Consider the following 13,685-nt stretch of genomic DNA (forward strand, 5'->3'; position numbering starts at 1 on the left):
GAGAGGTATCTGTACTCTGCCCGTAGTGACCTGAGGTAAGGTAGGCAACCTAAGCTGTGCAATGCTAGGTACCTTATGCTGCGCTGTGTGCCTGCTGTACGGATAGGTGTTGTGATAAGGTATCCAACGTTGCGTGTGCTGGCTGGGTGGCTGCCACCTGCGTACGGATACAGAATCACAGCTGCTGGAGTTGTCCCTCGGTTCCCACGCCTCCGTTTTTGTTGGGGACGAACTGGAGAGGCCGCTGATGGTCGTCGCGGGGGTTTGCAGGGCAGCAGGGCACGGTGCAAGGGGATTTGGAGGGCCCAGGAGAGGAGGAGGGACAGATGCAAATGCAATCGCGTGGCAGGGGTGTGCCCGATGTGACTGCAGTTGGATTTTTTTTTTTTTTTTTTTGATGGGCCTCGCCGTTTGTCGAGTTAGCAATGTTATCCACCGGTGGGAGGCAAGAATCCAGAGGTACAACGCCGGATGGCAAAGACCAGGCGTGAGGCGAGGTATCTTCTGATTCGTGTCTGTTACTAAGACGATGCCGTACGCCTTGGAGGTCGGACAGAAGGGACGCGCTTGGGGGCACTGGAACTGGAGCTGGGAGCTGGAATCGGAGCTGAGCTGGTTCAGGTCAGGCCACGGGCTTTGATGTTAATTTCCAAATGCCATTTGCAAAGCTGTAGGCATTGGGAAAGCCCCCGTCCTTTTTGTTGCAGGGCCCGTCTTTGCAACTTCTAAAGATATGGGCAACGTGTCCAGGTATCCATCCATAACTACCTTACCTTAAAGCGCAAACATCCTCGGCCCATGAGGTGCGGTGGTTTCGTGCTGCCCTGGGGCAAGGTAACCGTCAACCAAGGTAACCGCTGTTCAAGGAGCTGGTGTTAGTCTGAAGATTCACAAGCCAAATCTCGTCGTACTTGTGCCCGCGGGGTAGAGGCTTGCGAGCTGCCCAGCAGACGCCGGACTGGGCCAGGATCCAAGTTAGAGGTGTTGTTGGCGCCTGCAAGAAAGAAGGGAAAAAAAACACTGTGAAGGCGCCGAAGGATAAGGTAGGCAAAAAGAGAGATCGGCTCAAAAATATTTTTGGGACGAAGTCGGCGGTCTGAAGGGTCTTGGTTGGATACGTACCTGCTTCTAGCGTCGCATCTACGAAGCACGAAGTACCTTTTGGGGAAAACTGAGGTAAGGTACGTCAAGGCAGGAGTGAAGGAAGCAGGTGCTGCTCAGTTCGTCCCTGCCACTGCTGCTGCCACTGCCACTGCCAGATGTGCTCGGCCGCCCCTGCTTGTTCTTCCGCCATTCCAGACTCCTTCTGCATTGCTGCACAGACACGGCCATGGCGACTTCGATTCATCGCAGGGCACACCGAGACGTCTGAGAAAGGGATCTTCTTATCAGCCAGGTCTCGATCATCGCTAACGAGCTCCGCTGTGGCCACCGCTAAGTTCTCACATCAGGGTCAAGTTCCAGCACACCGACCCCCGGCCTTGGGAGGCAAATTAGCAGGTGGCCATTGAAACCACTGCAACTCGAGACAGGCACAGGACACGCAGGACACGCAGGACACGCGGTGGTGCAGGGAACCCAACCTGCTGCTTGTCTTGCGGCTTGCCAGCCTGCCTGCAAGCCTCCAAGCCAGGCAAATTGGTGGTGGTGAGGGGTCGCTCCGGCGGGAAGGAACATGGCAACCAGCCCAGGGAGCCTCCCCTCGCTAAACTAACACTGAAGGTTCCTTCCCTACCACCCCACCATTGGCACCGGTACTTGTATTTGTACTTTGATGTTCGAACGGAAGGAAGTACATCCACCTGCACCTGCACCTGCACCTACACCTGCATCTTGCCTGCCTTCCTGCGAAGCGGCCATCGGCTGTGACTTCCCTGGAAAACGCAGCTCCAGATCCTCAGAAAAACACACTGACAACGTAAAATGCATTTGCTTCGACCGCTAATGTCGCCCTAATGCATAGGTACTCTCACCTTTCGTCTGATCCACAGGAGCCATGGTTCAACTTCACCGCCTTTCAGACACTCTGCCTGAGCCTCCACCTTGCCTCCCGGACCCAACAGTACTGCCAGCGGTGGCATGACTTGATTCGCCCGTCTGTCGAGACATTCCCTTCGTGGGCTTATTCGTCGATACTTTCAATGTCTGAACACTTGATGGTCTGGGCGACGACGACGACGACCATCTCGCCTCCATTCCCAAGCTTTGTCGATCCGAGCTCGTCAATGGCAGGCACCATCTCTCAAGAGACATCGGCAACCCGGGCCTACTGCACCCATTCCAGAGGACTTGCATCTTGGCGATGTCTTCAAGACATTACCAGCCCAAGCATGACCTGTTACTGCCGTGCCGTCCCCGCTGCACGAGATATCGCCGCTCCCGTACAGTTGTGCTATCTGCCGTGTCAGGACAGCGCTTGCTGACGTCGTGTCTCTGGGCAGGCAGGGCAATCTGCTCAAGTCAATCGATTGGCTCTGTTTCTAGCAGTGCAACAGCCACGACAGTGGACGGGTCATCCGTCACCCAAGTGTCCAACCCGCGTCGTATCAACCACCGCCGCACCACGCGCAGCTCGTCCTCGCTGTCAGTGTCTGTGCATGTGAAGATGGCGCTTGCTTGCTTGAGGCGAGATCCAGATCTCCAGGCGCCGCCGTCGCTGCTGTAGCGTTGTCGAAAGCGAGTCAGATCGGCGCGACGCTTGTCAGTCGGTACTAGCTCACGCCGTACTCGATGGTGTTCATTTCCAGGGCCTGGCTTGTTCGCACTCACTGCCATTAGTCGTCCCGCCGATTCTCTCCGAACAACCTGACGTCAGGAGATTTCAGAGCAATGTGGCCTGCCTCTGGGGTGAGGCTCGATATGTATATGGCGGAGAAGGCCCTCTGCGCCGCATCCGACATGGGCAACAGCGTTGGATTCCATCGCGTTGGCAGCATTCAGGATCATTGGGGAAAAGATCGATACTGCCTCCAAGTCGCGGTACGCAGTACAGGATGACGAGTACGTACCCGGGTTCCCCACGCTCCCAGTCGAAGAGGGGGGGAGAGGAGCACACAGGTGACAGGGGCTGGAGGGGAAAAGACAAGGCGGTTACGTATCTCGCTGCACGCAACGCCAGTGGCTCACGCTCTGTCTCAACCCCACGAACCAGCGGAATCAGGACAGACACGACAGACTCGAGCGCTTCAATTGGACAGAGAGCCCACCTGTATTCCCAGAAACACAGCAGCCAATCGGGAGAGGAACATACGGCTGACACGATGGACCAATCAGGGGTGCCCCGCTGGGGAAAGGTGAATCTTGAATTGACGCCCGCCCTTCGCCAACATTCAACAACGGCCCAGTTGTCAGATGTCAAAGTGTGCACTGGACTGCATTCACGACGAATTTTCACACCCTCACATCTGACTGGAAAAAAAAGCAGAGGGCAAAGTTAGGCAAGAGAAGGAGAAGGGGCGAATGCATTCCACTCGGGCGAAACCGCAAGACACTGGATGAAACGGTCTTCGGGTCGAGTCGATTTGGAGGCACCAAGAAGAACAAGACCAAAAGACAGCAGAGACCCTGAAACACTGTGGGACGCTGTCTTCTGGAAGCTTGCGGCATTCTTGGGATCCAGTTTTGCCTACCTCGCTTCTACAGCGTGGTGATTGTTCAGTCTCCTTATTTTCGACCCTTTCCTGCCTCTCGAAATTTTCTGTTGGGGGTTCGAATTTTGTTGAGATGGTTGCTGGCCAGGGCCGGCCTTGTCACCACCAGGGCCTCGCAGATACGTATCTCTCCCTCCCCCACTCCGAACATCTGAAGGACGAGTACCTGGTCTGTGCCAACCGGATCCCACTTGCGCTGCCCACCAAGGATATGTTCTTCGGGAAGCTCAGGACAGGCCATTCGTCTTCTCATCACGGTTGCTTTTTTTTTTTTTTTTTTTTTTTCCCACATCAAAACCCATCAAAGCTCCATAGATACGACTTTTGAACAATGCAGTCAGTTCATCGTGGGGTTCTTCGGCATTCGTACTGCTGACCCAGAAGCTGAGACCACCACCTCGACGGCCAATCCCAACGCACTCAATTCCACGAACAGGGGACGAGGAGGCCAGCGAAGAACACAGGCCAGCTTTACGAAGGTCCTGCGTTTGGCCCCCCAGCTTGCAACTTTCACATGGGATTTCGTCGACCTTGACTCCGTTGTCCCAGCCTGGGCAAACATCCGTAATGTGAGCGGCACGAGAGGCGCCTAGAGCGACTACGCCTGTAGGATTTTGGGATCCCCGATGCCACGACCGATGAGGGCAGCAAACCTGAAATCACTGCTGCCCTCCTCTTCAATGACAATCACGCACATCTATAGCCCACTTGGACCAATGTGGTTCGCTGATACTTCCTGCTGTTTCCGAGGCCGCGCCCCTCTCACCCACGAGAGGCTCACTTACATGTGATTTAGGGCCTTTGTTGGAGGGGCAATGTTAGTGACAGACACACGGAACACACTACCAAACCGCCTCGCCTCACGGTTACAACACTACCGGTCGTCCCCTGCTAGCACTTGGCTTCATGTTCTTCTCCACGAAATCAGGGAAGGGGAACATTGGCATGCCGCTGATACGTCCCCGTCTCGGCAAGTCGCCTATGGTTGACGCATCAGACAGTCGATCGTTGATCGCTCGCTCTGGCAGGTTTTACCAGCTTGTGACCTGCGCCGCTCTGCACGGTTGGAGGCAGAACTTGCGAGACTGCATGGTAAGCACATGCTGAGGCTTCGCACAGTAAGACGTTGCTGAGGGGCGCCTCGACAAGACACCAGCATTGGGCCTCAATGACCCTACTCGTTAGCCGTCTTTTGTTCGCCACGATCAGGGCTTTGCAGGAAGCAGCTCGGTTCTCACACCGAACGAAAACCGAGCAAACAAACGCCGCTATGGTTTTTTGGCATTAGTTGGTTTTCGTCTAATGTGTGCGCCTTCAGGCGCGCCCCTATTAATTGACCGCCTGGCGTGCTGCACTCCAGCGGCAGCTACAAGACGGGACGACGTAGCGTTGACCGCCTCGCATGCATGAAATGGCTGACCATCTCGCGTCCTTCCATTCATCGATTGTGCGTCTCGAAGGTTTAATAGACGCCGTGGCTCTCGTGAGTAGGCAGACGAGACTCGGTATCTCATCGGTGATTGGCCTCGGTGTACGTGTCGTTCTCAACACCGAACAGAGACATTCTCATACTGTTGACTATGTTCATTCGCCAACGGCATCAAACAGAATCTTGCCCAACCTATGTGGAGAATGAAACGGTTTTGCTGGGCCAGAAGGCCCCATCCCCAATTCGATACCTTCTTCAATGTCCGTCAACCATGCCTTGCTGTGTCGTGGGACCACGTTCCTCGCCTCGTTCTCTTGCACAAGTCGATGAGAAATGAAAGACTGTCTTCTTTCTGCATTTGGAAGTGACCCGCAATTATAGAGGTTACAAACCATTGAGATGGACTTATCGCCCACCGAGATGATGTGACTTGATACCGTGATCCCAAGGTTACGCTGACAGCATCAGCAACAACATCCATGTCTTACAGTCAATGATTTGATGATATAGCTGTAGGCATCATCAGATTACAGCCCTGGGGGTCAGCCAGACCCACCGGTTTCCCTTGTCCGTGATCACTTTCGTGTTTCTTATGTATTTCACTCCAGCCCTATAAGCGCACAGTCGTGGTCAGTAGAGGTTTCCCTGCTTTGGTATTGAAGATGCCCAGAATGATCGCCAACATTTACTTCCTGCCGAGGCGTGATAACAACTTCAAGAAAATGACAAACCTGCTATGGACCGTGGCTGGTCACCTTGACGAGAGCTTTCTCAACGCAAGCACCATACACGACGAAGAGTTCTGGGCCTCACCATCGCCGTAGGAAGACATCAGATTTCATCCAATGGGCCGGGTTAGCTTACAAGAAACTCATCAAAGAATCATCAATCCTTCCTCTTTCCCTCGCTACAAGTACTTGATGGCTCGAAGCTGTTGCCTGCATTGTCATTCCGTCGCCGTCTGCTCCAGCGGCCGCGGCCACTGCGGGAAGAGAGACATCATGTCTCAGCAACCCCGCCCCTTCAGGCAGCCCCGAGGCAAGGGAAGACTGATTTCGGTTGGTGATCCGAGTCATCCAAAACCGGTGCGATGATCTCCGCCCTGTACTGAAGAAGTTGCCTATCGCCATGTTTGCCTTCCTTAACTGCATGAAAGTTTCAGTGTCGTGATCAGCCGAACGGTGAGGCCGTGGCGAAGTGCGATAAGAGAAGTAGGCAAACCAATGGTCTAGGGGTGGCCATCACGATACATACCAGTGAATGTGACAGTCGTTGTGTGAGAGGAGTGTCATATCGTCGAGGGTGCCTCGTGTATAGGAATAGCCAAGATGCTGAACTTATCATGTCATATTATCTAAAGTGCCTACACAAGTCGTATCCCATCGTCAATGGGGTTCTTTTCATGAACCGTCCTTCCCATCCATAACCCAACGCCATGTCCAATGCTATCCAAAACCATGAAAACGCTACCGCACAAACGGAGAAGGGGGTATCAAATCACGCAAACCCAAGCTCCTCCCTCCCGTCGTCCACCAAGCGTCCCCATTCCAGCAGCAACCGAAACATGTAAATCCTCATATCCTCCTTGCGCAACGCCTGCGCAGCCCAGACCCTGCCCTCCTCCGCAATCTGCGCCGCCCGGATCTTGCCCTCGTAGTCGACACCGAAAAACCACAGCAGTCCCTTCAGCTCGTGGAGCCGCACGTCCACGGGGACGTAGTGCCGCCACGCGTGCACCCGCTCCGCGAGCCAGGTGCGGAAGATGCCGCTCCGGTAGACGACGCTCTTGCTCCGCAGGAAAGGTATGAATCGCCCGCTGAATCCCGCGCCGTCGAGGTCCATGAGGTGGGTGTACTTCCAGTGCTCCTGGAACTTGACCTTGTTCTTCGTCGGCTCGTCATGGCCGTCCCAGAAGGTGTCCCTCTCGGCGTCGCAGTCGCCTTCGTGGCATTTCCTCCAGTCCCCAACAAAGCCGACGTCGAAACGTGGCCCGGCGTCTGATCTCACAACCTCTCCCTCGCCGGCGGTAGCGGACGACATCGTCCATGTGTTCTCCCACATATTTGCAGCCGCGACGAACCTCGCCCTCAGGAAGCTCTGCCACGAACCCCTGGCAGCGTAGCCGTCCGTGGCACTCCCCCTCCAAAACATGACATTCTCCTTGTTCTCGAACGCGACGTCCGACTCCTCGTCGTATCCCGCCTTATCGTCAAAGTTCCACGGCGAGGGTATCAGGATGTCCGCGAACCCGGACGTCTTGCTCTGGCTGAACACCGGAAACGGCGCCTTCGTGAATATCGCCGCGGCGGGCGACAGCAGGAATCCGTGGAGATAGGCCAGGTCGGGCTGGTGGCAGAGGTCGGTGGCCGCGGTCCAGTTGGACACCACGGGGTAGTTCTCCAGCCCGTTTTCGTAGACGCGGACGGCGTGCGGGAGGAGACAGTCGCGGCAGGATTCGCGGCGGGACCACCAGCGGGTGTTGCGCGCGGGCGAGTCTGGGGGACAGGCCGGGGCGACGAAGTCGTAGTAGATCTCGTCGCGGATGTGGTCTGCAAAGTAAGGCGACTTGACCTTGGGGCCGAAAACGGTGTCGTTGTTGGGCCAGAGTTGTTTCGAGGCGTCGAATGGCTTGAGTGCTGGGTTGCTAAGCAATCTGGCTCTTGAGTCGAGGCCGTCGTTTTGTAGGGCCTGAATGTCTTCGAACGGGATGGCGACGCGGCACTCGTCGTTGAGATTGATTGCAAAGTCCATGTCGGGGAGATGTTGCGCAAACGGCTCAATCATTTCCTGCATCGACTCCATCATCCACATGTGTGATCCAGGGGTGCCGGGGGAGATGTCTATCTTGCCTCCACGGATGCGAAGACCTCCCATGCCGAGCCATGGCAGCGCGAGAGCGTGGCTCGTCCTCTGTCTGAGAACCTCTGGCTGTACGCCCCAGAACGGCAACAGGTCGTCATTAATTTGAGTAAAGTCGTCGATGATCGGGGAACCGTTTTCCATGGCGTACTCGAACCATTTGTCAAAGTTTGGCGGGGGCGGCATGCCGTATCGAACACGGTAGTTTCGGACTGCTTCATCTAATGTTCTGCTCTGATTTGCCTGCAACATCCAGTTGTCCGACTTGGCGTGTTCGACGGACAACAGATCCGGGAGAGAAAGGGTGTCGATGGAGGCGAAGTCGGGGTAGAACACGAGATATGTGCCGCACAGAAACCCAACAAGAACAACGTACCAACCTGTCAAAAACCTCACCAGGCGGTGGTCGGCGCCAGTCCCTGACATGTCCGAGATATCCTTGTCGTAGCGAAGCAGAAGCCCGACTCCTGCAATGGTGACGCCACCGAAAACCATGTAAAGAAGGGAGTCGTCCACTGGCGCAGACTTCTGAAGCATGCGGAAGATCTGATGCGCGTAGACGCCAGAAGCCGTTGTGACCATGGCCAATGTACTGGGGTGAAGATCCTTCATAATGTAGAACCCCGAGAGGATCGCGACGAAGGCCACAGTGCTATCCACCACCAAATCTCTAACGGCAACGTAGTGTAGTACGAACGCCCATCTGATGTTGCGCAGGTTATAAAATGAGAAGCAAGCGAGGATGGCTAACATGCCCGCTGACCCCAGGAACAAACGCGAGGCAAATGCCCATGCCTGCGGCGCATCCTCTGCCGTCTCTTGTCGCCATCTCGAGAAGCGGACCAGCAGGAAGGCATCGAGCGCGACGGTCACGATCTGAGCCAGCGGTATCTGTCGTTCCCAGCGGAGGGGACCCGGCGGGCAGATTGCGCCAGCAGACTGTGTTGATAGAGCGAGCGTGGACCTCGCTGCGCAGGCCCAGACGACAGCGATGAACAGGTAGCGAATGTGAGCCGCGCTGAAGCAGCGTCGGGAGCGGGTCTGGTCGCCGAGTGGCTGTTGAAGGCTGATGGCAGTGGGCGATGCGACCAAATACAGAGTAATAAAGACCGGGAGAAAGGTCTGGGTGACGTAGTTGTTAGTGCTGTGGACTCGGTGCGCATTAAGAGTTGACGATCATCAGTTTCATACCTCGAAGCTTTCCCAGGAACAGTGGATCGTGCGAATCGTGCGCCAGAAGAGAAGAGTGCGCAGGACGATGGCGATTCCGAGTGGTATCCACGGCGACGAAAGAAGATGTCGATTCCGTACAAAATCTATGCTGGCCTGGATGCGTCGTTTCCAGTGAGGGCTTGATGAGGAAAAGGTCGCGAGCTGGTAGCCTTGATCGTGGGAGCCTTGGTCTGGAGACTGCCACTTTGCCCATGCTGTGATAGCAAGACCGGATTCGAGGAGGGTCAGGATTGAGAAATGGATCGGTCTCTCTATTTAGGAGAAAGATAATGTTAACAGAAGTTGCAAAATACAGTATTGCACAAGGGGGGTTGACTTACCAAAGGCGGCACTGCTATTATATCGTGATGTTATCCAGGCGGTGCAAACAAATAATACAATGCTGCAGCTCTGTCAGTACGGCGAATCATTTCGAATTTTGACTTGGCGCAATAGGCCAGGATCGAGAGAAGGGGCAATTGGAAGTAACAAGAAAGTCTCAGACGAATAAGACTGAGGTGCCCAAATAGCGACTTGAGCGTCCGACACGAACTGAGACCTAGGAATTGAAGGTGTCACTCACCTAGCCGCCAAGCTGCCGTGTCTCTTCAGCGGGGCCGCCATCGGCCACCAAAGGTCGCCTTACCCAGCGCCGGCTTGGCACGCGGAGTGACGTAGGAGGAGCGGGAAACAGGAAGAGAAAAGTCAACGTCGCAAGATTATCGCATCCTCAAGTAGACGACCATTGCCTCGCTTTCCTACTGAGAAAAAGGTAAGAAATCAGGAGGTGAGGAAAGATGAGAGAAGAAAAAAGGTCAGAGCAGATCCAAAGCCCCCGTGTCTGAGGAGAATGAGGAGAAGGGGAAAGAAAGAAGGATGCGAGACGGCGCCATTACTAGCGCACGCCCGACGGACGGCCATCGTGTTGGCTGCCAGGCAGGTCACATACTGGACTGCCCGTCATCCATGGCTCTGGCTCGAGGGCATGGTGGTGGTGGTGGTGCATCCATAATACGGCAAGACACATGGGTAACGGGACCAACGACTTCGTTGGAACCTCTCTGTCTACCTCTGACTGCGTCCAGACCCAATGGCATGGGCTGCAGACACGTAGTTGTGCCGCAATACCGATCCACATAAGAATAAGGTATGGAGCTGCCCATTCCCTGTTTGCAGTGTCTTCTTCCCGAACGTAGTATTGACGTTAACCAAGGAACGCAGTCCAGTTCCCTTGCCATGTTCTGCTTCTCCTGTCTTTTCTGTTTACCGAGTACGGGACCGCCCCAGACTGCGAAAGCTGGGGGGTTTCGAGTACTGCTATTCCCGGACGGTGGCTGGCGTCATATGGCTATGCTTGCTCTTGCGGCGGTACACATGCATACTGGACCGGGGTCACTCCTGGTGGGCTTCCCCAGCATCACCTCGGCATTCGTGTCGTCGGTCTGGACAGGTCTTCCAAGGCAAAGAGATGACTGCCATTGGGCAGACAATGCCCCGAGCGTGCTTCTCTGTACATACGTACAATAACATGGAACTATTGCGGTACAGGCTTATGTGTCCCCCGTATACATCAAGAGGCGGTGTTTTCGTGTGGAGAAGAAAGAAAGGGACGCTGGCGCAATGCGACTCAGCGCCCATGGACAATGCTCTTCGCTTCGGATCCATCCCTCGACATTCCGATCTGCGGGCCGGTGGATCTAACTTGATTCGGATGACATAGGACATGGATACGGAGAGACAGACGAACAGAGAGTGCGGAAGGCAGCAGGAGATGAAGAACGACAGTCGACGAATGTTGAGATGAACATCATCGTCTCGTAGTTCTCCAAGCACCGGGAGTTTTAGTTCAGGGGGGGAGGGGCCGTCTGGCTGCATCTTCAGATGCATTGTGCTCAGCTGGCTGCAGGGCATTTTCCCAAAGTTTCAGCGTGGCGTGCGGAGAACCTAGCTGGCGCTGTGTTCCTCGTCGATCCGGCACTTTGGACCCTTTTCTTGGCGTCTGCCTAGGAGGACAGGGCGCTGGCCGGTATCACTTAATATCCAAGAAGCTTCTTTTGATCACCCATGACCATGCCGACGACCCGATAGGGCAGCTAATGGCGCATTTTTGGCAGGCTTCTAGCCCGGCCATCGTGTGCGAAACCTCCGACTTGCGAGCAGCAACCGGCGGGAGGCCGGGGCCGGGGGCCGGAGAAGCTTTTCGGTGTTGCCTTCTGAGTTTTGGCTTCAAATATGCCCTCCGTATCTCTTATATTGACCTGTCGGATAGTCCCGGCTGCGTCCTTTTTTTTGTTTGTAGTTCTCCAAGAGAACGGCGGCGCCGATTTCTATCTGCGAGAAATGCGAACTTCCTCAACTCATAGTTGCGACAGAATGAAACACCAGCAGGCTGATCCCAGTGGTAAGTTTCCATCAGATAGACAGACAAGGTGGCAATCAGGCTCTTTCATGACACTAGCATTGATTCATCAGCCTCCGAGGTTGATCCCTACGTCTATGGTATTGGCTTTTGTCTTCTCTCAGTCGTCAACATGCGAACATGACTCTCTTTTTTGGTCTTTTGCCCTCCCAACCCTGCCGAGAACTCCTGCGTGATGCCATCACTGTTGTCTCGATTAAGCCCGCTGCCTTTGTCTAGGGGCAGCGCGAATAATATCGTCTACACGGAGAAGAAGCTGTTGGAAGTTAGATACTTGTACCGCCATCATAAAGAACTTGGATCAACATACCTCTGCTGCTTCGCTGGCAGAAGAAACAACCGCTCTCTTCAGCTTGTAGCTCTCGACGACACCCAGGTCGCGCATGTCGGCAATACCACCGCTGGGCGTCAGCAGGTCGAGTCCGTAATTCGTCATGCCGTCATAGATAGCCTTCCTCAAACGGGCGACAAGCTCGCCAGAGTCAAGACCGGCGTTGTCAGCCAGGATGGTGGGAAGCTGGCGCAGAGCAACAGCGAAGCTGCTGACGGCCATCTGCTTCTTGCCCTCAACGCGGGTAGCGGCGCCCTCGACGGCCTTGGCCATGTTCATCTCAGCACATCCACCGCCAAGAGTGGTCCAGGGCTCCTTCACCGTCTGTGACAGGACGGCCAGCGCATCGTGCAGACTGCGCTCAGCCTCGTCCAGGAGCTGATCCGTAGCACCACGCAGCACAATCGTGCAAGCCTCGCCCGCAGCGACACCGGAGAACTTGATCAGAGTGTCCTCGCCAATAATGACCTCCTCGATCACATCACACGATCCCAACTTGACCTGCTCGGGGTGGTCGAAAGTAGAAGCAATCTCACCGCCCGTGACCAAAGCCAGTCTCTCAATACCGTCAAAGTCGGCGTGCTCGATTGACATGATGCCCGCGTCCGTGAAGAGCTGCTCGGGCCAGTTGTAGATGAGTTGTCTGTTGATGAAGCAGTTGATACCGTGCGCCTTGATCTTCTCGACCTTGGCCTTCATCTTCTCCTTCTCCGCCTTCTCGAGATCAGCCAGCTTGCTGGTGGATCCGACCTTGACACGAGCGCCAAAGATCTTGATCTTGTCCGTGTCCATCGATGTGTTGGCAACGAGAATCTTGGCCTTCTCCAAACGCTTGGGCTGGTTGACACCAATCTTCTTATCGAGAATAAACCCCTCGTCGAGGTAGGAGTCGCTCAGCTTGCCGCCGGCCTTCTTGATAATCTGGATGTGGCTCAAGTCGGATGAGTTCTTGAGTCGGAGCACGGCGTCGGTGGCGAGCTTGGAGAAGTGGTCGCGGTCCTGGGCGAGGACCTTGGAGCTAAGGGTGGTACGGGCGATGGCCTGCATGTCTTTTCTGAAGGCCTCGGGGTTGTTGCTGCGGTCGACGGCAAGCTCGTTCAGGGCCTTTAGGGCAGCCTGGCTGGCTATTCTGTAACCCTCAATGATGGTCTGGGGGTGGATCTTCTTGTCGACGAGCTTCTCAGCTTCACGGAGGAGCTCCGCGGCGAGGACAGCGACGGAGGTGGTGCCGTCACCGACTTCGTCATCCTGAACCTTGGAGATGTTGACGAGGACCTTCGCGGCCGCGTTGTCGAGGGCAATAGACTTGAGGATGGTGGCACCGTCGTTCGTGACCATAATCTCGCCGGTCGAGCTGGATGGTTGTTTGTCAGCCAAGGCGGTGGACCCTTGATGATGCTCATGGCGGGATTCACGAGGGTTCAACCTACGCAGACTGCAGAATCTTGTCCATACCCTTGGGGCCGAGGGTGCTCTTCACGAGGTCGCCAACTGCGATGGCGCCCACGAATGCGGAGAGACGGGCATTCTCTCCCTTCTCCTCGGTGGTTCCGTCCTCGAAGATTTGTGTCGGGCTGAAGGACGACTAGAGGGGTCCAAATCAGTACAGGAGGCTCAGACAAGGCGTGGCAGGTCCACGAGGGCGACGAACCATTGTGAATATATTATCCAGACACTCTGTTTCGGATCGAGACGGTGACTGATGTGGCGGGGGAGGGAATCAAGGTCGTGGTTTGTACGGGTTCCTTCAGCCTTGGGAGCTTCACTGAGAAAATCGACCTCGAA

The 13,685-nt window shown here is 55.3% G+C and overlaps 2 protein-coding genes across 2 annotated transcripts; both read right to left on the reverse strand.

The window, feature by feature from the left end:
- Nucleotides 1–6,576: 6,576 nt before the first annotated feature.
- COL26b_005255 (uncharacterized protein) lies at nucleotides 6,577–8,691 on the reverse strand (the record flags this gene model as incomplete). Its single annotated transcript, XM_053178108.1, has 1 exon — nucleotides 6,577–8,691. One exon carries the CDS (start codon nucleotides 8,689–8,691, stop codon nucleotides 6,577–6,579), a length of 2,115 nt encoding a protein of 704 aa, XP_053037883.1.
- Nucleotides 8,692–11,765: 3,074 nt separating this feature from the next.
- Nucleotides 11,766–13,554, reverse strand: CCT2 (T-complex protein 1 subunit beta; the record flags this gene model as incomplete). Its single annotated transcript, XM_053178109.1, has 4 exons — nucleotides 11,766–11,825; nucleotides 11,880–13,254; nucleotides 13,331–13,485; nucleotides 13,552–13,554. 4 exons carry the CDS (start codon nucleotides 13,552–13,554, stop codon nucleotides 11,766–11,768), a joined length of 1,593 nt encoding a protein of 530 aa, XP_053037884.1.
- Between the last annotated feature and the right edge of the window lie 131 nt (nucleotides 13,555–13,685).

This window comes from Colletotrichum chrysophilum (genome assembly GCF_026319265.1).
Source record: "Colletotrichum chrysophilum strain AFK26 chromosome Unknown scaffold_35, whole genome shotgun sequence".
Taxonomy (NCBI): Eukaryota; Fungi; Ascomycota; class Sordariomycetes; order Glomerellales; family Glomerellaceae; genus Colletotrichum; species Colletotrichum chrysophilum.